The 20520-nt window shown below is 43.2% G+C and overlaps 1 protein-coding gene across 1 annotated transcript in view; it reads right to left on the reverse strand.

Moving 5' to 3' along the window:
• Window positions 1–791: 791 nt before the first annotated feature.
• Window positions 792–20520, reverse strand: part of Tfap2b (transcription factor AP-2 beta) — a 26860-nt gene continuing 7131 nt past the window's right edge. The window contains 5 exon segments of the mRNA XM_052745373.1: window positions 792–2525; window positions 5376–5517; window positions 7698–7816; window positions 9732–9951; window positions 17509–17569. Coding sequence (XP_052601333.1) covers window positions 2228–2525; window positions 5376–5517; window positions 7698–7816; window positions 9732–9951; window positions 17509–17569 — 840 coding nt within the window. The 3' untranslated portion in view covers window positions 792–2227.

Raw genomic sequence — 20520 nt, forward strand, 5'->3', positions numbered from 1 at the left:
GTCAGGCCCTCGGACAAAAGGGGCGGGTTTCTAAACTGAGGAAAGATGAGAGTCTATGGTTCACACAACGTCTGTTTTCTGCCCTTTGTACTCCTTTCAGCTTGGCTAGGGCTGTGTCCTGAAAACCCACAGGCCTCGGAAGCAGCTAGAGCTAGAAGATGGGATGTTGCCTGACCTCAATTGTTGCTTACAACCTCCAGTGACCTAAAACTCACTGTGAGATTTTCCTTTCCCTCAAATAAAACCCTCAAAGCAAAGCCCTCCGAGGGTCCCTAAAGCTTTAACACCCTTGCTTTAAGGTGGACTGGAGAAAGATGGGGAAACTGAGAGTCCAGATCATTCAGGGTGGGGAGAGCTATCTGTAAATCACAGAAAACATCTGAATTTTTGTCCCAATGGATTTTGCAAAGATTCCACCTGGGTTGTTGAAAAGAAACAAGTGTACCCACACTAAATGAGTCTACTTATCTCATCAACCAAATACTCAGAGGATCTCACAGTTCTTGCTATAGGTGCAGGGGCTCTTAATTCATGGTAATGCTAAGACAGAGTATGAGTAAAAAGTTGGGGTGAGAGAAGCGAGATACGTTAAATGCATGGAACCTCATCCACTGGGAATATTCCCAATATATCCAGACAAGAATTCAAAGCTGAAATACAAGTCCTTTCACTTTGCTTGGTGGTGGTGGTGGTGGTGGTGGTGGTGGTGGTGGTGGTGGTGGTGGTGGTGGTGGTGGTGGGTGGGAGGGTGTGTGTGTGTGTGTGTGTGTGTGTGTGTGTGTGTGTGTGTGTTAACCATTTTGTGCCAAAATAAGTCTATGTTTAAGAGGGGAAACTGCTTCATTCATAAAGCTGTCTTCCCCAATTACATCGGCAAGGCTGCTTCTTTCTCCATTAGAACAACGATCCCCAAAGAGCCCAAGAAAATGCAATTCATTTTTCAGTGAAGACAACACTATTAGAATATAGGTTCCCAAGAAGCCTTACTCCCTTAAAAGGCATTTTACAGTGCCCCACCCCTGCGGAAAACCCCGTGTTGAGGTGCGTAAGCAAGAAGATTCAAAGCTGTCCCCCCCCACCCCCATACTGGCCACTTCCTAAACGATTCCCTTTGAGCTTCTTTAAAGAAGTGAACCTGCTGAATTCTGACACACAGGCTTTGACTTTAAAGGGATCGGATTTTTTTTTTTCTCAGTACCTTATAGATTGTGTAGGAAGCCCAAGTCTTCTTTGAAGAAGCTCATAAACCATGCGGGTAAAGCTTTGGGAAACAGAAGAAAATGAAATGGTACATACCCCTCCGAAGGAATTACATACTAATCAAAGTATTCGTGTTTTGTTTTCTTTCTTTCTTTTTTTTTAAAACTATACTTCTAGTTGACACAAGTATAACGAATATAATATTCTCTGTGAACAGGTGCTGGCAAGTCTGGGAACTAGTAACATTTTCTGAAAGGAACCATGATGAATCAACTTATCGGCCTGGGTTTCCTCTGCCGCGGGAACCTCGGCTCTCAAGACCAGATCAAACGCTAGAGCCTCTCCCCACCCCCTTCCCCCTCCACGCCTCCCTAATTAAACACACCGGGGGGAGTTGGGCACCGGGGAGTTGGGAACAAGGCGAGGTCTGGACACCAAAGGGACAAACGCAACGCCAATGAACTAATCACACTGGGGATCACCCGGCAGATTCCCAGAACCGTGTGAGGAGGGGAGAAAGGGAAGCAGCGGAGAGTAGGGTGAGGAGAAATGGAGCGCGTGGACTGCGAGAGTTTCCTTTTAAAAAAAAAAATTAAATTTAAAAGTTCGTGCGTCTCAGTCAACCAGCTCTCAAAGCATTGACACCAACGTTTCTCCAATTTTCTTCCAATAAATTAGCGTGTTCTCATGTTTCGTCTCATGTTTATTTTCCAAAAGGGGGTTTCATAGTTTTCTTTTATTATCTGTATTACTAAGCTCGAAAGAACCGAAGTGGAAAATCCGGATGGTTGTCTCCATGTGTATCTTGAAATAGACACCGAGAGCCGGTTTGTTGCTCCGTTGTATGCCTCAGTTTATTTTTTTTTAAGTTATTTAGCTTTCTTTTTTTAAATTTTGATTGTATGTGTATTCTACCTAATATAATTCTTCCAAAGCCAATCCAATATGTTAAAGCTAAAATTATTTTTTTTCTGTTTTCCTTTTGTATTTAAAACATTTTCCTTCTCTTTAATTTTTTTTTTTTTTTTCATTTCCTGTGTTTCTCCTCCTTGTCGCCAGTTTTACTACCTGGGCCTTCCCCAGACGTGTGCCTGTTAGTGGTGTTGTTCAAGAACATCTTGTCCATGCCTTTGAGCGCCTCGGTGAGATAGTTCTGCAGGGCCGTGAGCGCAGCGCAAATGGCAGGGGCGCCGAAGCCGTGCGTGATGAGACTGAAATGCGTGAGGCAGCTTTGGATGCCGGGCTCCAGGATGGGGCTGGGCCGGCTGTTGCCGATCGGGGTCCGGTCCTGCGCCAGCAGATCCGTAAATTCTTTACAAAGTTGCCTGTGGATGGTGAGGGAGGAAGAGAAAAGCGCCCTCAGAGTCCTGGTCACTCGCCTTGGAACCCAGACAAACTCACACAAACCCAGAGGCCTTGGGTCTCTGGACAGCGAGGCTAACTTAGGCGATTCTGCTGTGTCTTCCCCTCGAGCGCTCCCTCACCCAGCAGCTGGGTCTGGAAGGGACTTAGCGAGAGGAATGCATCCCCTCCACCCTCAGGCCTTTCACTTTCCCTCTTCCTTCCCTGACCACCTGTATTCTGCTTTAGGACATTCACTAGGCATTTTGGTTTCTGATTTTGAATAGTCAATAATTTTTAGCTGTTACCTGGCACTCATGTTTCTTTAATTATTTCCCCTTCTCGCCTTTCCTCTCTCTCTCTCTCTCTCTCTCTCTCTCTCTCTCTCTCTCTCTCTCTCTCTCTCTCTCTCTCTCTCTCTCTCTCTCACACACACACACACACACACACACACACACACACACACACAAAACCTGAAAGATTTAAACCCCTCAGCCACAAGCCTGTCCCTGGCACAGAAGCAGATTGCTAGAGCCTTGAATGGCCCAGGGCAAAAACCTGTTTATTCTAGGAGAGAATGCTGATTCCATTCAAAGCAAAACCCGTTTACCTGCAGCATTTTGGAAGAGAAATACTTCTTCCTTTCTTTAAAAAAAAAAATGCCCCCCTTTTTGCAAATGTGAACTACTAAAAATCTTTGTATAACAGGATTGTTGTCAATATAAAAAGATTTCTGCGTAGTTTAAATAAAACTTAAAGGTGGATGGTTAAAACACTGGGGAGGACAGATTTTATTTGTTGAAGGTTTTTAATTCCTCGAGGCACCTACAATTTAGAGAAATCTCCTAGCCTTAGGAATCCTGTGTGTCTAACTATGGATTGAGCTTATTTGAGAAATTTTTAATATAGGAAATTAACGGGAGGGGGTTAGCCCTGAAGGTCAAATGGCTTGACTCTGCTGGCAAGCTGAGGCATGGCATCCCAGAGGCCACAGCCTTTCTCAGATTGGCACGCTTCTCCTAACCACCTGCCTTCACCCACCCTGTGGTTCTGTGGGATTTCAAGAGAAGCATACTGGACTAAGATGGGTGAGAAATGGCTGAAAGAAGAGATAGCAACTAACACCTGGCCTAACTCTCAGGTAAGCCGGGCAGATTTCTGGGTTTGAAAGACCCTTAGGGCACCCCTCCCCAGGGTGCTGCTGCATGGCCCAGGGCTAGTAATAACCCTACTAGGGAATCTCTTTTCCACCCACTGACAGCAACTGAAAGATTGGCATTCCCAAGGTCCGTGGATACAGAACACTGGTGGAGAGACTCTGCCCACCCTCTCAGGTCTCCATTCATAATACATCCATACATCCCCACAGTAAGTGACTATGCTCACCCAATGGCCTCAGGGAGGTTCACATGCATACTCCAGGCTCTGACTCACCTCCCGTTCCATCTGGTCCAGATACAAGTATAGTGGGAAAGCCCCCAAGGTGATTCTGATACCCTAGGCTAAAAAGCAGTGGCCTTAAAAGTCCTAAGGCTTCCTTGGGGGCCCGGTGGTGTCAAACCACCCTTTTAGGAAACAAGGGGGCTTTGTGGATCTTTTTACCTGCTTTAGGCAAGTTAGGTTTTGTTTTGTTGTTGTTGTTGCTGTTTTCCCTGAAGCTCCCTGTTTCGTTTACAAAATACAACTGGTCCTTACTATCAGATCCCAGAGCAAGAGGGTAAGAGTGTAACTCACCAACAAAAATCTATCATATTGCTAGATGGTACATTAGCGGAAATCCTTCTAAAATGAGGGTGGATGCCAGGTTTTGATCGTTGGGAAAGATGATTAAAGTCTTTCCTTAAGTTTGTACTCATTTTCAAAGTGCCAAAAAAGGAAATTTTGTAGTGCAGAGAACAAATGTTTTAAGAGTCAAGCATTTAAAATCTACACAGCCCAAACCAGGCTCTGTAAGCAATTAAACTTCTGGGACATTAATATTTTTTGACCCTGCGGAAAGGGGCAATCAAATTCCAATCACGTCTCAAAAACATCTGGACAAATTTGAGCAAATGATTTTTCAGCCTTCCATATATTTCTTTAAATTATGCTGTCAGCGGAGCAAACCGCGTCCTGGAACGCTAAATAAATGAGCGCTGCTGTTTAGGCCGCGCCTTCGAGAAAGAGAAACGTGCTGATGCACGCAGTGCCGCCCACTGCAGGCCTGAGCTGGTCATAAAACACCAACAATATGACCCTGAAGCCAAAGACAGGAGTAAATCAAATAAATAGAAAACCCACTGTAAATGTTCAAATGAGCTCTAGACCTAAATTTAGCGGGAGATTTACTGTTTTCCCCTCTGGAGTTGTAGTAAATTTTACAAGTCCGTGGAAGATGACAAACAGCAACGTTGGAAATGGAGTAATTAGAGCTGTGGGTAGAGATGGGCACACGTGGGTGACATATAGACACCCTGAGTGAACACACATGACTGTCCTCCTGATGGCAAGGGAGACCACTGCAAAGCCCAGACAGAAATAGTCACCTGGGGGGTCTGGGGAGGGATGTGGGGAAAAATCTACCAGACACCCCAGAACTGTAGAGAAAAACTGTTAAAAGCCTGCTTTCTCTCTGTAAACCGAGGAGGGGACTGGGACAGCAGCCCTCAAGTTTACATCATCACCACACTCACAGCCTTGAGAAGCCAGCTAGCTTCATGGCCTGCTCTGCTGTTGCATTCGACAAGGGACTTGGAACCCACACCAGAGAAGCGGCACAGCTCCACAGTTTGCTAAGTGGAGTTGGTTCAGGGCCGGAAGTCCCCGATCAGGGCCCAGGGTCTTTGGGAACTCACTTGGTGGCCAGCAGCATATTCTTTCTGGAATGCAGGTCACTGGGGTCCGTGTGCTGTCTGTTCAAGTACTCGGACACGGCTTTAGCAGGAAACTCTGTTTCGCAAATATACCCAAAATCCCGAGCTAAGTGAACAGCTTCCCCTGTAAGCAGAGTAACAGAGAATCAACACCCAGGTAAGGGACACCTGAGGCCAGATAAGGACCAGACTCAAACCTGAGACAGATACCCAAAGGAAAGATGAATTTCATAATTAAAGAGAACAGGACAAGCCTTACTCAACCTTACTCTATCCTAAGCCAGGCTCTAGACAGACAAGGGACACAGACACCTTCCAAGGGATGCAGGACATCCTGCAAAGCACTCGCTTTGGCTTAAGGAGAAAGTGGTCATAGATTCAAGAGCCACCTTCTAAGTGAATCTAGACATTTGGTGGGATATGCTAGCCAGACTCCTCTCTTCTATTTAAAGTACCAGTTATACCTGCTTGAAATAAAATTTAAAAGTGGCACCATCTTCCTATAATTCTATTAGGCAAACAGTCTCATATTTATAACTAATATGCATAAACAAATCCACATGTGTAAATGTTGTTGAATATTGATAACTACATGTAACATGAATATGAAAAGAGTATTTCTATTTGGCAGCAAAATAATTGTTCCTGCTTTCAGGTTTTTCTCTTTCAGAGCTTTCTGTCATCATCCTACTTAAAGATGTTCTACTGCACAAATCTGTAACTGCAGACACCAGGACACACTAGGCATTCCTGAGCTTAGGAGGAAGATCCTTCTGAATAAAGCATTATTACCTTTTAAAGCACAGCCTTGGGGGGCTGAGGAAAGACCACAAACAGGGAAAAAAGAAGGATGTTGAATTATCTCACAGATACATTATTTTGACTTGGGAATGTGACTTGCTTTTAATGATATCATAATAACATAAAACTTGAAGCACAGTGCTTACAAGGATTCATAATACTTGTAAAAAAACCTGCCCACCAAATATTGCCATTTTGGTGTGATTTCCAGTTTCTTCCCTTCTCTACAAAAATCTCTGTCTCGTGGTAAGATTCCCTTGACTGTTTTGAAAATGAGGATTGTGATATTAATGATTCCCTAAAAGGAGAACAGAATGTCCACAGGCAAAGAAGAGTCAACCACTAACAAGTGGGATTTGGAAATGTGGTGATTTAAGGCCTCAGGTAGGTGAGTTTGAGCCAAAAAACTTTGCCTTAAAGATGATAAAATGCAGGGCAAGCAACTCTTTGATATCTTTATGGCCGTCATTTAGACAACATGAGATGTTGTCTTTCAAGAACCAATTCCTTACAAGAGTCATAATATCACATCTACTAAAATATGGAAGAGAAACAAACAAAAACAGGACACAGGAAGATTCCAGAGAAAATTCTCCACCATCTTACAGGTGTACCACCTGGCTGTGTTTCCTCTTGACCCCTTCCTACACATTCAACTGCAGACACTCTTCTTCTAGACCACATAGATAATCTTAATTATTACAGGCCATGGATTTCAACTGAAAACCCAAACTGACAAGCAAATTAGAAGTTTCTTAGTAAAATTATGGCCATTTAATTCATCACCAATGAATTTGCCTTGAAGATTCAACTTGCCTCTCCATACTTTTTCGTAAGCCCCCCCTCATCCACGGTTTTCTCTTAAGCATCGCTGGACTTACTAAGGTATCAATAATTCATTAAGTCCTATGAGGTAGGAGACAGAACTCTGAGACAGTCATGAGTTTTAAAAATAACTGTTAAGACTCATGAACACTAGATATTTTCTTATGCCTTTTGAATTTTATTACATTTATTGGGGGATAAGTGTGTAGAGGTGGGAAGAAAACCAGGACAGACCCCTCCTACCATATTGTGGGACCTGGGGGTGGATGTCAGGTGGTCAGGCTTGGAAGCAAGTGCTTTTACCCTCACCAGCCCCACCTGCTTTTCCCTAGTAACCCTTCTGCAGCTTGCACAGAAGATCTCGCAGGAGATCAAGCAGAGGATGCTCCAGCCACTGTGGCCAGGGAAGTGACCCCCTCCTCTGAGTTGGGAGATTGGGCCTGACTCCTGTTTGGAGCTTAGAAATATTTAGATACCTTGTTTTGGCTCCCCTGCAACTGCAAGCTTCCTCTAAGTAAAAAGACCTCTGTTCTTCTCTCCTGCAGTCCCTTGACATCCAACTCATGAGGGAACAACCATCACAATGATTTCCAGTTAATCACGAAGCATGTAAAATGTCAGCCTCCAGCCGACAGTTAAGCTCAGCTACTTCGGGAAATGGCCACAAGTCTTGCTTACCTTCCACCAGGGAGGTGAGTAACGTGACATTTGCTGCTTTGCGCCTGCCCGCGGGTAAATTCAAACCGATTTTTTCTAGCCTTTCTCTCAAGGATCTCCCCCCATTTTTCGATTTGGCTCTGCAATTGCAAGAATTAACATTCTGATTAACCTCAGAGTGTTGCTGAAACAAAGTTTAGACTTAGCAATCTAGAGCCCAGTGGAGCTTGAAGAGGTTTTAACTTGAGGTTAGCACTCCAGCACCCCTTCCTTTCAGTTATTTGCTGAGAGTTTGCTGAGGTTTGCTTAATTTCTGCAATACAGAGCATAAAAAGTAAGTCTTATTTTTAAAATCGTGTGTGTGGGTGTGTGTTTGGGGATGGGCGGGGAGAACGATACCAGATGGGAATAATTAGAATGTAGGGTAGTGGGTGCAGAAAAAGTAATAATGCTCATGTACATGCACAGGTTCACTCCTTGCCATGGGGCCAGTGAGGAGAGCAGAATCCAGGCAAGCTTCAAAAAAAAAAAAAAAAAAAAAAAAAAGAAGGGAAAAGGAAAAGGGCTAGTTTCCAGAAACAGTATGTTTCTAAAGGAGAAACCAAAACAATAACTACATAATGGAGAAGTTTTAGAAGGGGAGAGAAGACCTGACATTTGTAATCAATGATGTTTGTCATGATAACAGTACTAGTGTTTTTGTATTACCATTTGCTATGTTTAATATGATAAACACTTTGTATTCACTATCTCAGTCCATAAATTGTATACACTCATGTTCAGGAATTGAATTAACACACCCCTACTCTGGAAGATGGAGTGGGCTGGTGCACACATTTAATCCCAGCACTTGGGAGGCAGAGGCAGGCAGACCTCTGAGTTCCAGGCCAGCCTGGTCGACAAAGTGAGTTCCAGGACTGCCAGGGCTACACAGAGAAACCTTGTTTCAAAAATCAATAATAATAGCAGTAGTAGTAACAATAATAACAATAGTAACAATAACAACATCCTGACTCTGAAGCTCAAAAGGCTCACTTGAAAACTAAACAGTCCTCTTAATGGAAGAGGCTTCACACTAAGAACGTCTGTGGGTCGCACCAACACCCTTAGTTTCCCTCTAGGCTCCCCAGGTCCTCTAAGGGCTGGGTAAAACAAAAGGAAAGCGCTCATCACATGCATGGGCCCTCTTACTGTACTTTTCAGCCAGCCACTTTTAGGGAAAGAAAGGGATAGTGAACATCTAAAATGGGTTAACTCCAGAAAGTTTTGTCTCATACAAAGTCACTCACTTAGCAAGGACAGTGCCAAGGGTCCAGATATCGTCAAGAACTGTTGCAGAGAAAAGACAATAGCCATTTCTTTCTCCACTTTTACCAGGAGTCTGTCCGTGGGTTGCAATGTTGGAGATCAACTATATAGCCCCAGAAAATGACTATCAATAGTTACAAAGTACTATTGATGTTGTGAGATGTGATACTATTGAAGAAAGGTCAATAAGGTAGAAAAGGTTTTTTTCCACAATGGGAAGCACAGCATACTCGTGCATTGATCATGAGACCAACTTAGCTACTCTCCATCTGGGTTTTTAAACTCGTAAAATGGAGAGTAGAAAGAAGGCATGATGGAAACAGCCTTTTCAGTTTCAAATGAGCGTGTGTGGTGGGGAGGGGAGGTTCTGGGTTGAACTGAGGCTAATGCCCCAGATATGAGATCACGTAGTAGCTGGGATCCTAGCGCCCGCAAGAAAGTGAAAGGTTTATAACGCGGAAGTAACTAGAAGGGCTGCGCATGCGCAATGAAGTCTGGGATGGGTGGGGCTTGGGTTCGAGATCTTAGCTCTTGAGATCTATATACCTTGCTAGTAGCTTCGACAGCCTTCCTGAGGCATCACATAGAACTGCGCTTAGTTAGACTCCAGGTTGCTAGGCAACTGCGTCCAGACTTTCTGCCCAGTCTCCGCAGGACCCTCCTCCACTAACAGAATCCTGTGTGTGTGTGTGTGTGTGTGTGTGTGTGTGTGTAGTTTTTATTGTTGTTTGTTTTATTTTATTTTACCTTCTGAGGACGCCGCCAAGGAGAGACGCATTGAGGCATTCAGGGGGCGAGAGCCGTCTCTGAACTTCTCCCACAGTCACTTTGTATTTTGAAGTTGAACTGAGTAGAGATAAACGGCCTGGGACTGAGCAAAATACCTCGCCGGTGTTGACTGACATTCCTCCCAAGAAGCCATCTTTATTCATCATTAGAGAAGTCACAGATTTGGGAGGGACAGGAACTAGGGAGAGAGGGAGAGAGGGGGAAAATGTTGCCATAAAGGTGACCGAGCTTCAACCCTACTGACGGTTGATCGGACCCGGCATCTGGGAAAGCCACGGGGCAGCCACCAAGTGGAAATTGTAGGGGGAGGCAGCTACTCCGGTGGTTCCCAGCTGCATTGCCTTCCCAGCGCTGTGAACGGACCCAAACGTCACCATTCCTCTGGAAACTTACCCCAAGTGAGAGGACATAAGAGTGTTGCTTGCCTTAGCCCTGCTCACCACACACATCAGGGAAACATTCAACCTAGACCCTGGATCATGGATCACGCTGTGAATCTAGGCAAACCCTATTTGGTCCCCTGATTCTAGTGTGACCTCCGACCCCTTGCAGATTCCCAATCTGTTTCCTCCTCCAGCCTCCCCAGAATAACACTGTCTTATTAGGTACTTGAGAGTGAAGATTAATATTACCGTTCTCTGAAATAAAATGTTGATGCCAATGATCTTTATAGAAATTCCTCCCCTCTGACTGGACCCAAACCTGTGGCCATCACTAAAGGTGAGGAGTCGGGGGGGGGGGGGGGGAGTGCTGCTTTTTGCTTATGATGACACCTATCCCCACCCCCACCCCACCCCCCGACATAAAAACAGCAGTGAGATTCATTTGGAAATGTACCCAAATGCTCCATCTCCAGTGAGAGCAATTCAGCAGTGACAAGAATTTTGTTTACAAATTAAAGCACCGGCTCGTGATTGTCTGAACAGTTATGATTTACAACAGGTGCCCTGATCAATCAACCAATCACTGTAATTCATATGAGCGGTGGCGGTCTTGCCTTGCCCAGTTGTTCCATTTCAGCAAGTAATTGATAACAAACCACACTCAAGGTATGTTTTATGCAGAAGCTAATAAGAGCTGACAGCTGGCTGCCACTGCTACCCTGGTGCATTCAGCCTCTCCAGCCTGTATTTCTGTTTAATTGTGTTTCTGTGTCATCTGCATGTCAGGAAGGGACTGAGGTAGGTGGAAGGCTGGGGATTGAGAACCGGTGAACACTGTCCTGGAAGTCGTGCCCTTTGGACTTCTGAGATGTCCTATTTCTTTCATGTTAATTTCTTCCATGGAAAATTCGCTGAAATATATATATATATATTTATATATTTATATATATAAATATATATGAAAAAAAATATATATATATATAGTGTAGGAAAAAAAAAGAAACCTGCTCCACCTTTCTAATAACGTCCATGTCTCACCCTATGGATCTGGCAGAGAAAGAAACATGCACCCTACCACATGAGGTCCAGAATTTTAGGAGAAGAGATGTCTAACTTCTCTTCTACAGGACAGATGAACAGAATGCAGTGTTTCTCTTTCAGTTTACTCTTTACACCACAGATTTCAGCCTTCAGACTCCATGGTCGTTCAGAGAGTTCCCAAAGTTAGGTGTTTATTAATTTAATGTGGTGTTTCCCAAAACTTTGTGAAAGGAGCTTCCTTAAGGGAATAGATTTAGACACTAAAGCATTCCCTTTGACCACTTCTTGATAAACATATTGGAATTTCAAGACCTATTGTTGATGCCCAAGACCTGGTCTAGTTGGAATTGTGTTAGGGAACAGAGTGCATCTTCTGCATTGTCATACGGTAGGAACAAGGTACAAGGGGGATTTTGATTTTCTGAACAACCCCCCATATTTTTCTAGGGACTGCTTCCCATTTGAGAGTAAAGTAGCAGAATTTCAAAGGTTTTCATCAGACATGAGTAACCTTTGGAGTTCATAAGTCTCTTTGTAAGTGGATGATTGGGATGGAGCCATCCTGCCACTTGATTTTTGTGCACAGTATCCACATATACTTTAATCTCCTATTTTCATAACATTTCTGATACCTATATTTCAGATTCATATTCGAGTCATTATATACAGTGTATACTGATGGGGGTGGTATGATATCAGTTTGGGAGAGAGTTACCCTAAAAGTGGATAGCCCTTTGCAATTTTAGCAAGAAGACTGTAGCAATAAATTATGTTAAAGGTCTCACCTTTGATACCTGGCAGCATTCTTATCTTTAACATTGAATAGCAAAACAAGCCCAGTAAACGGACAGTTACTGTTATGCCTAATAACCAGTATCTCTAACACAGTAGTTGTCCTGGTTTTCTGTTTCCCAGATGCCAAGTTTTTTGAAAACCCATGCCTTCAGAAAGACATTATACCCTGTTCTTTCACTGTCCTATTGTTGATTGTCTGATTCAGCTGGTAGGAGCTGTTTCCTTTAAAGAAAATGATGCCTTCCCAGGGACTGTACCTCTCTGCATATACATATACACATTCATGCATCTGCTCATGTGGCACATTCCCATCTTAGGAAGGTCACCTCCTCCCCCCTAAAAAAAAAAAAAAAGAACTCACAAGGTGAACAGAAGTGTTGTCAATTATATTTCCATTTATATCAAAATCATACTTTTACATTCTATCCTCAGGTTCTTACCCCTGGCTCAGCATGGACTTCCCTAGACCAGACCTTACACATTTCTCTCCCTGACTTTCCTTCCTGATAGCTCCTTGATCACCTTCCCCTTCACACCTGCTTAGCTCAGCTGATTAACCCCGTATTTTATTCCCTTCATCTTTCCCCTTCTGCTTTCCTCTAGCTTATCAATAAACCCAGAAAGCAACAGGGCCCGGTTGACTTGATAGTAATTATGAGCACACTGTTCCTGCTCACGGAACCCAGAGATGTCTGAGATAGGTTTAAAGCGACAGGCGGAAATGCTAAGGAAATGGAGCATAGCAAGACTCAGCGTGAAGCTTTAGGTTCTTTACATGTTTACAATTTTCCCGTGCATATATTAAAAAGTGGGTTTTCCCCCCTCTTCGGTTCTTAGTTGGATGGTAAAACCAACTTCTAGATGTAACATGCACATGCACACACACTCAAAAGAACACCACTCACTTCCTTCCTTTTCCCATGAATTAGTCCAGAAAAGAAGAAAAATCATAAATAGATTAGTATTTCCTTGCAGTGAGTGAAGTTTTTCAAAAAAGGAAGGAAAATTAGAGAAAATGTTGTTCAATGGTAGACTACATAGAGATTAATGGGCTAGGACTTTATTCCTCTTTTAAAAACAACTTCAAGGTGAAATTACAAATTGGAGAAACTGTATTTGAGAAGACATGTATTAGAAAGAGGGGAAGAAATGGAGTTGCCTCACACATTAAAGGGGTGAGTCCCCCTGGAAGAAACCAACAACTATGAGCTTTACATTGGGAAGTGACTAAGAGATTTACCATCCTAAAAGTAAAATCACTTCTCATCATCAGGGAAGCTGTTCCTCAAATTTGCATTCTTTTAGGTCTACTTCTTGTCTAAATTTTATTCCACATGTTCAGCGTGTACATACATATGTACACAGAAATTGTGATAAGAAACACACACACACACATACACACATACACATACACACACACAAATGTATACATATATCTCCCAATATCCAATGTTGGCATTCTTTAATGACAGAATCTGAGAACCTGAAACTTGAATGGGGTTTCATCATGTTCTTAGTGTGTCATCTGACCTTGAGAAAGTCATTTATCTTCTCCAGACTCTGCTCTTGCAGAATCCCACACTTGGGGCAATGGAAAGGACTATCTGACCTTTCCAGTTTTGAAATTATATGGCTTCTGACCATCCCTGGTCTCTCTCTGTCTCTCTCTGTCTCTCTGTCTCTGTCTCTCTGTCTCTGTCTCTCTGTCTCTGTCTCTCTGTCTCTGTCTGTCTCTCTGTCTGTCTGTCTCTCTCTCTGTCTCTCTCTCTGTCTCTCTCTCTCTGTCTCTCTCTGTCTCTCTCTCTCTCTCTGTCTCTCTCTCTGTCTCTCTGTCTCTCTCTCTCTCTCTCTCTCTGTCTCTCTCTCTCTCTCTCTCTCTCTCTCTCTCTCTCTCTCATTCCCCAAGTGTTTTTTCTGTCTCCCTCTCTCTCTCATTCCTTCGCCCCCTCCCCTCCCTTTTCCTCCCTCCCTCCCTCCTCCTTTCTCTCTCTCTCTCTCTCTCTCTCTCTCTCTCTCTCTCTCTCTCTCTCTCTGTCTCTCTGTTTCTGTCTGTCTCTCTGTCTCTCTCTATCTCTGTCTCTCTCTCTCTGGAAAGGCAAAGTTCTTGAGAAGAAACACACGACTTTACGGGGCTCTGACATGCTCAGATTCTTGGTGCGATATTCCTTCTAGGCAATAAGGAAGACTCTCAAAGAGACCTGCTAGAATTGAGATTTGGCAATTTCATATTCCTCCTCTCCAAGAAAACCCACACCAAAGTGTTTGTGTGGGGAAGGGGCCAGAACTAACGGAGAAAACATGGGAGAGAATGGAGGTTGAACTGAAACTAACCCAACAGGATATCCCTAAGACCAACAAAAATGCCCCACAGTCACAGCATTTGAACCTTGGACTCCAGCCTCAATAACCTTTCCAAGAAATTCTGACATGTTTTCTGCTGTGTAATGTGTCAAACAGACTGCATATTGGTCACTGATTCCAAATCCCCTTTCTTCAAACCCAGGTAAGTCTTTTAAGTTAGGCTCTAGGAAGATGGCAACTGATCATTTATGTTAGCTGGGCACTCCCCCCACCCCCACCCCACCCAGATTCCTAATCTTAATGGAACTGAGAGTTAAGAATGATTTTTTAATGTCTCGTTGGATTTTTAGACTGTTAATGTACCGAATCCTTCTCATTATTACTTTATTGATTGCTCATTGACCAGCCCCCTTCAAATCGTATTAACCACCCTCTGCCGGTTTAGATTAGGAGAGTTTAAAAAGCACCTTTCATTACTCCCCCCTCCCCAACTCCTGCCATAGAGTTGAGACTAGGCAGCTTAATGGGAGCTCTAATGGGGCAGCTAAGAAGAGAGGGGCCACGGTCCCTGCCGATTGCATTAATAGCTCAAAGGGGGCCAATACAGAAAATTAGCCGTAAACGAGCTCTGGAGATCTTCAAATGAAAGAGCCATTTATCACGCTGGCTACCTTCACTCCGCTTGTTCGCTCTCTCTACTGGGAACAACTCATTTCCTCTTAACTAAATTACTTCAGAAATGTCAGCTAAGCCCACATAGCAAACATAACAAGAGAAGGAGTCTATAATGTATGGGGTGATGTCAACAGGGAAGAAAAATTAGATGGGTTAAATGTTAGGAGTGGCCATGACACAGCTGGACAGAAAGACACAAAGACGGATAAATACATCTTTTATGCCCAGGTTGTTAGACTTCATAAACGTAGGAGCAGAGACGTGTAGATGTAGACTAGTTGTTGGCCTTTTCCTAATGAAGTATAATTTTCTAAAAATTGTCTAAATGCCCATTAGAAAACAAATTAAGCAACCAAGTCCCCTGCTAGTTGCTGAAATTTAGAATATTCAGTTCAGGAAACTTTCTCACCTCTCTACAGAATTAATCTCACAGAAGCATCCCTCATGGGGATGAGACTATGCAAAGATGGGAGAGGAGAGGCTGGGAAGGAGCTAATGAACCCATAACTTTATTTTAAGTGGTTCCTGGTGAGTTAGAAAAATAAATCAAACATTTGTTCATCTTTTGCCTGTGGCTTTTAAAAGATAAAAATGTGATATTAGGATCTCTGTTCATGTAATAAAGCAAACATTTCAAGTATCAAATAACAGAACTGACCTAACATTCATATTCATACTACTCACCCCAAATCAATTAACATGAGGAGGGTGTTATTTTAGTGTTTTAAGTCATGCATGCTTTTTAAAAGCTTTGGGGGGGGGGAAACGTGGCATTCTCAGAAAAACACAACAAGCAACTTTAGTCAACACTGTCCTTTATCTCTGGAAACAACCTCATGCATAAATATTCATGTTTCTCTGGCAAACATATTCAAATACTGCAACCAATGCTTCCCACTTCTAAGAAAATCATGAACCCCATTTTGCAAGGCAAGCTAAGTTCTAAATATTTTTATTGGCCTGACCGTTAATAACATTTCTGATTGGTCATCTGCTGGGCATGTCCCTCTGCCAGCCAATTGATGTTGCTAGGATACCAAACCCTGAGCTAAGCTGTTCAGGCTTTTCACAAAAAGGGAGGGGGGAATTAAAACAACAATGACAATGGGGAACAGAAAAGCTCCTCCCTCACCCCACCCCAATCAACCAGCAATTAACCAAAAGAGAAGACTCAAGAGGAACCGGTGAAAGTGAGCAGTCAGCAGGGCGGGCTGGCAGCCTGAGCACACACCCTGAGTATACCAGCGGAAGAGAGTATTATCTAAAGAAAAGAGGGGGAAATACTAGGCAACATTTTTAAACCCATTTAAAAAAAATCATTCCGTAACCAAAAGGCATCATTCAGCTACTGTTTTCCCTGTCTACCTCACAAAGCTACCGGATTTCTAATAGGAGAGAATTCAGCATACATTTAATCCCTTTGGAATCCTTACTCCACAAGCTGCCTACTACTGCCCCAATTTGAGGCTGGATGGATTGCTTTCTAAATTATCTTTTTCTTTAATTATTTTTGTGAATGTTAAGTGGCTCAAGTGAATCACAAATGACTGAAAGCTGGGGACTGTTGACTCCAAACAGAAGGACCATCTTCTTCTAGCCTCAATAAGAAAGGGCTATAGTCGTTAAAACTGAGTTTTCCAGTACCAATCCATGTGATAATTAAAGATTGCACTGTGTACACATTCCCACTTTTAAATTTGTGGCATGTGAGTGACATTCAGGCCTTGAAGCAGCTACTCTAATCGCCAGACATTCTCTCAGTGACTGTCAGCGAAGAGGAGAAAAAAAAATTAAGCAGCTGCAATACGCCTGAAATGAGTTATTGTAATTACATTTAATTAGTTTAATTAGTTAATTATTTTGCTTACAGCTGTACAAGAGACTGCAAACATTTGTTAATATCACATGCCCTTTAACAGTATGGGGTGATTCCACAGTCACAGTAAATCATGAGCGCATATGCAGGAAGATTTAGATGCGTGCGTAGTCTGTCTCAGCCTCTCAGGGTGAGCATATTTAGCAAAGCATTTGGCACAATTAAAAATAATAATAAAAAGAAACAACTCATAAGACACAGAGAACTGGTACCCCACAATTACCACCTCCAAAAAAAAAAATCAAACCAAAAACAAGGGGGGAAAAGCTATCTCCATGACACAGACTTTAACACCATCTAATCCAGTTATCAACAAAGTAATAATAGCACGTTTTTGAAACCAGTGGTTCCCAACTGTTTCTGCACATCATAATGGCTCAGTCATATAAGATGCATTTGGAATGGCTACCTTATGTATTATGAGAAAAATGGCAATCGTCAGTCAGTGTAGCTCTGTTTCCCCAATCCTGGTTTCTGACTGAGTTTCCATTCCCTTGGTCCCATTTCCTTTTTCCCAGCATGCCCTTTTACTTAGTCTGATAGCCATTGAACTGATTTACAACAAACATTTTTTGGTAATATAAAATAATGAATTCCCCCAAAGTGAAAGCTAATCATAAGGACATTGAAATCATTGCTTACTTTTGGAAGAAACAGTCCATACCTTTTTTAATGACTGACTGGTCCAATAGGTTCATGCCGCTGTTATTGGCATCTTCAACTGACTGTGAATATAAAAACATCACCATTCAAATTGACTGGATATTAAAGAATTGCATACATAAATCATGTCATTCTAAACGGGATTTTCTATTATTTCCATTTATATTAATTCACAAAGGGAGGTTTTTATTATTATCCTTATTATCTCCAAATCGACATAGAAATGAAATTCACTGAAATGGCAAATTATCCCAATAGAAGAAAAAGAAAACAGAACGTATGAGAGACATCTAGGATGCAGTATTGGCTTTGTTATTATCTGAAACACAGATATTACACGGGCATATAAACTTTTATATTTCTTGTGCATATGAATTGTGAAAAGTTGGCAACAGCTGAAAGATTTTTCCACCAATATTAGTTAAGAGCGATTTTGGTTTTTCCTTCTATACCAGTGTATTTAACCCCAGGGCCATTTTTACAAATACATAATAGTTTACATTATGGGATTTTAATTAAAGTCTGAGCAATTTGAAGTGGAATGCAAACAGCAATACAGAAGCCTCCAGGACCTCACACCCACTGTAGTCCACACACATCCCTGTGAGCTATGGGCTTCTTGCTGTAAGATGACAGTCCCTGCAGGAACCCGTGCAGTGTCCATACACCCCTTCCCGCCATGCTGCTGCTGCTGCCCAGTGAGGTACACACCTGTTAGGAAGGCAGTTAACTACAGATACAGGCACACAGATAATGGTGCACACACAGACAAAGGACTAGATACTCCCAGTCAGCACCTTAGTAATCACAAGGAATATTCACCTTCAGTTTCATCCCAGAGAGGGGGGAAGTTTCAACTCAGAACTGGCAGCACTTCTAAGAGAATGGTTGTTGGAGGAGTTCCTAGCTGTCAGGACGCATGCATGGGAACTGGCCTTCTAGCTGTGCATTGCAGGGTGTCAAAAAGCAGATTCCCTTGCCCCTGTCCCACTCCCAAAGAAAATACCCACTTTCTTTTTGAATCCTACAACTGCTTCCCTTGATCCCTTGGAACTTAAGTCTAGACCAATTTGTCACCCACTCTATAAAGAAGTGTACAAAGAACGTTTGGGGATTGATGTGTTTCCCTAGCACTTCCTACCCATTCAGGATGAATCCTTGAACAGGGTGTATGTCCATCACAAGGGGAAAAAAAAAAACTATCATAAACAAGCAAGTATGGCTTGAGAAGTGAGATTTTCTAACCATCAGGAAGTATGCTCATTCGTTTCTTTCCATTTTTACTAGACACTCTCCTGCTCTTAGAAAGCTGAGGGTGGGGTGTTTCTCCATTTGAATAGTTTTCTCTGTAGTAGACCACCATACACATCTTAATAGTGAAGAAGTGTCTTAAAAAATATTTCATGAAACTTGTCCATAAGTTTTCAGGGGACCCTGTGACACACACAGGCATGGTCACAGTCACTTCACCCTTTTCTAAACTCGTGTGTCCTTTGGCAATGGCTAAGGGTCCAGTCAGGACAGAAATATTTGCCTGTGTTTGTGGGAGCAAAACCCATCACATACGGTCCTGGACCCATGAGCCCCCCACACCTCACACTCATGTTGGTGCGCAAATATGTATCTACGCCTCATCAGCGACGTGGGGTAGTTGTGGTAGTTAATGAGAAGGCTCTTGTCTGATTTTCTATCTAATTACGGCCGCCTGCTGGGTTTTTGTACAGGATATTCACGCAGCATGCTGGCGCTTAATCGTCACAGGGAGGATCGTAAAGATTTAATTAGGACTGCATGCGGAAGCGCAGAAAAACAACTCAGACTCATAATTACTAGACTTCTTTAGTTAAAAGTGATACCAGGGGTTGCTTTGAGACACAAGGGTGTGTTTGAGTGTAGTGTAGTGTAGTGTAGTGTGTGTGTGTGTGTGTGTGTGTGTGTGTGTGTGTGTGTGTGTGTAAGGTTCACTTAAAAGCTTTATATGTTGACACTCATGGGTGGTAGAGGTGATGGGAGGTTTGAGAGCCAAGCTGTGAAGAACAAGATGCCTACTCGGGCAACTAAACAAATCCACAACTAGGTGTCCCCTCACTCTCTTTTTCTGTAGCCATTTCCCCTTGAGTTTTTAAACACTGCCCCCCTCCCCAATGGGTGCAATGTAGCATACCCGGAACCCAGACAGCGATCTGCTAGTTTAATAGCCCCTGTGAGTAAATTGAAATAGAAATTGACAGGGTTTTATAGTTTCATTTAAAAAAATATTAGAAGCATTTGGTTAATTAGCTCTCCTTCTTTCCTCTCACAGGGCGGCGGCCTCGTCAATGTGCCTCTAGGTCACATGAAATCCCCCCAATTCTGGACCCATACATAGAGCCTATGTAGCACCCTCTGGCTCTGTCTGGTCCCTGGCTTCCAGTGTCCTGAATGCACATAAACCAGAGCCCTGGAATAGAACAAATGACTTTGGGGTCCAGGCAAAACCCCTCTGATGTCACTTCTAGAGACCAGAAGGGTGCAGTTGCCCCCGTGAGTCTATTGCTTGGTGTCTGAAGACGGGGCAGCCTCCATGACTTTAACCCCTGCACTCTAGATCGGGAACTTGCCAGTGGACCCTTCGAGGGCAGCTGATCAGCTGCACTTCTGGATCCAAAGCACGTACCTTCTCATTCCTTCCCTTTACCATCTCAGCCTTGCCCTAGCCTCAGGAGGCCTGTCACCAGGACCACACTGGGCCAGGACCACCGAGCTTGCTGAGGCTGGCAAGGCTGTATTCCTCCATACTCTTCACACGTAGGGTTGCTGGAGAAGGCCCCACAGGCCTCTCCATGGTTGTCAGGCTATCAGCTGAAGGAAGGAGAAGGAAGCAGAGAGCACTTTCTACCTCCAGCGTCTCTGAGCAAACTGCACCAGCTCAGGCTGGCACAGGCTTCACTTAAAGACTTTAAATCCATCCAGTCGCTTTATGTTATTCTCCCCAAAGCACTTCCCTGACTTGTTTTGTCCTCTCCCTTTGCAG

Source organism: Peromyscus californicus, unplaced genomic scaffold (genome assembly GCF_007827085.1).
Source record: "Peromyscus californicus insignis strain IS unplaced genomic scaffold, ASM782708v3 Scaffold_19__1_contigs__length_69161282, whole genome shotgun sequence".
In the NCBI taxonomy this organism is placed as follows: domain Eukaryota; kingdom Metazoa; phylum Chordata; class Mammalia; order Rodentia; family Cricetidae; genus Peromyscus; species Peromyscus californicus.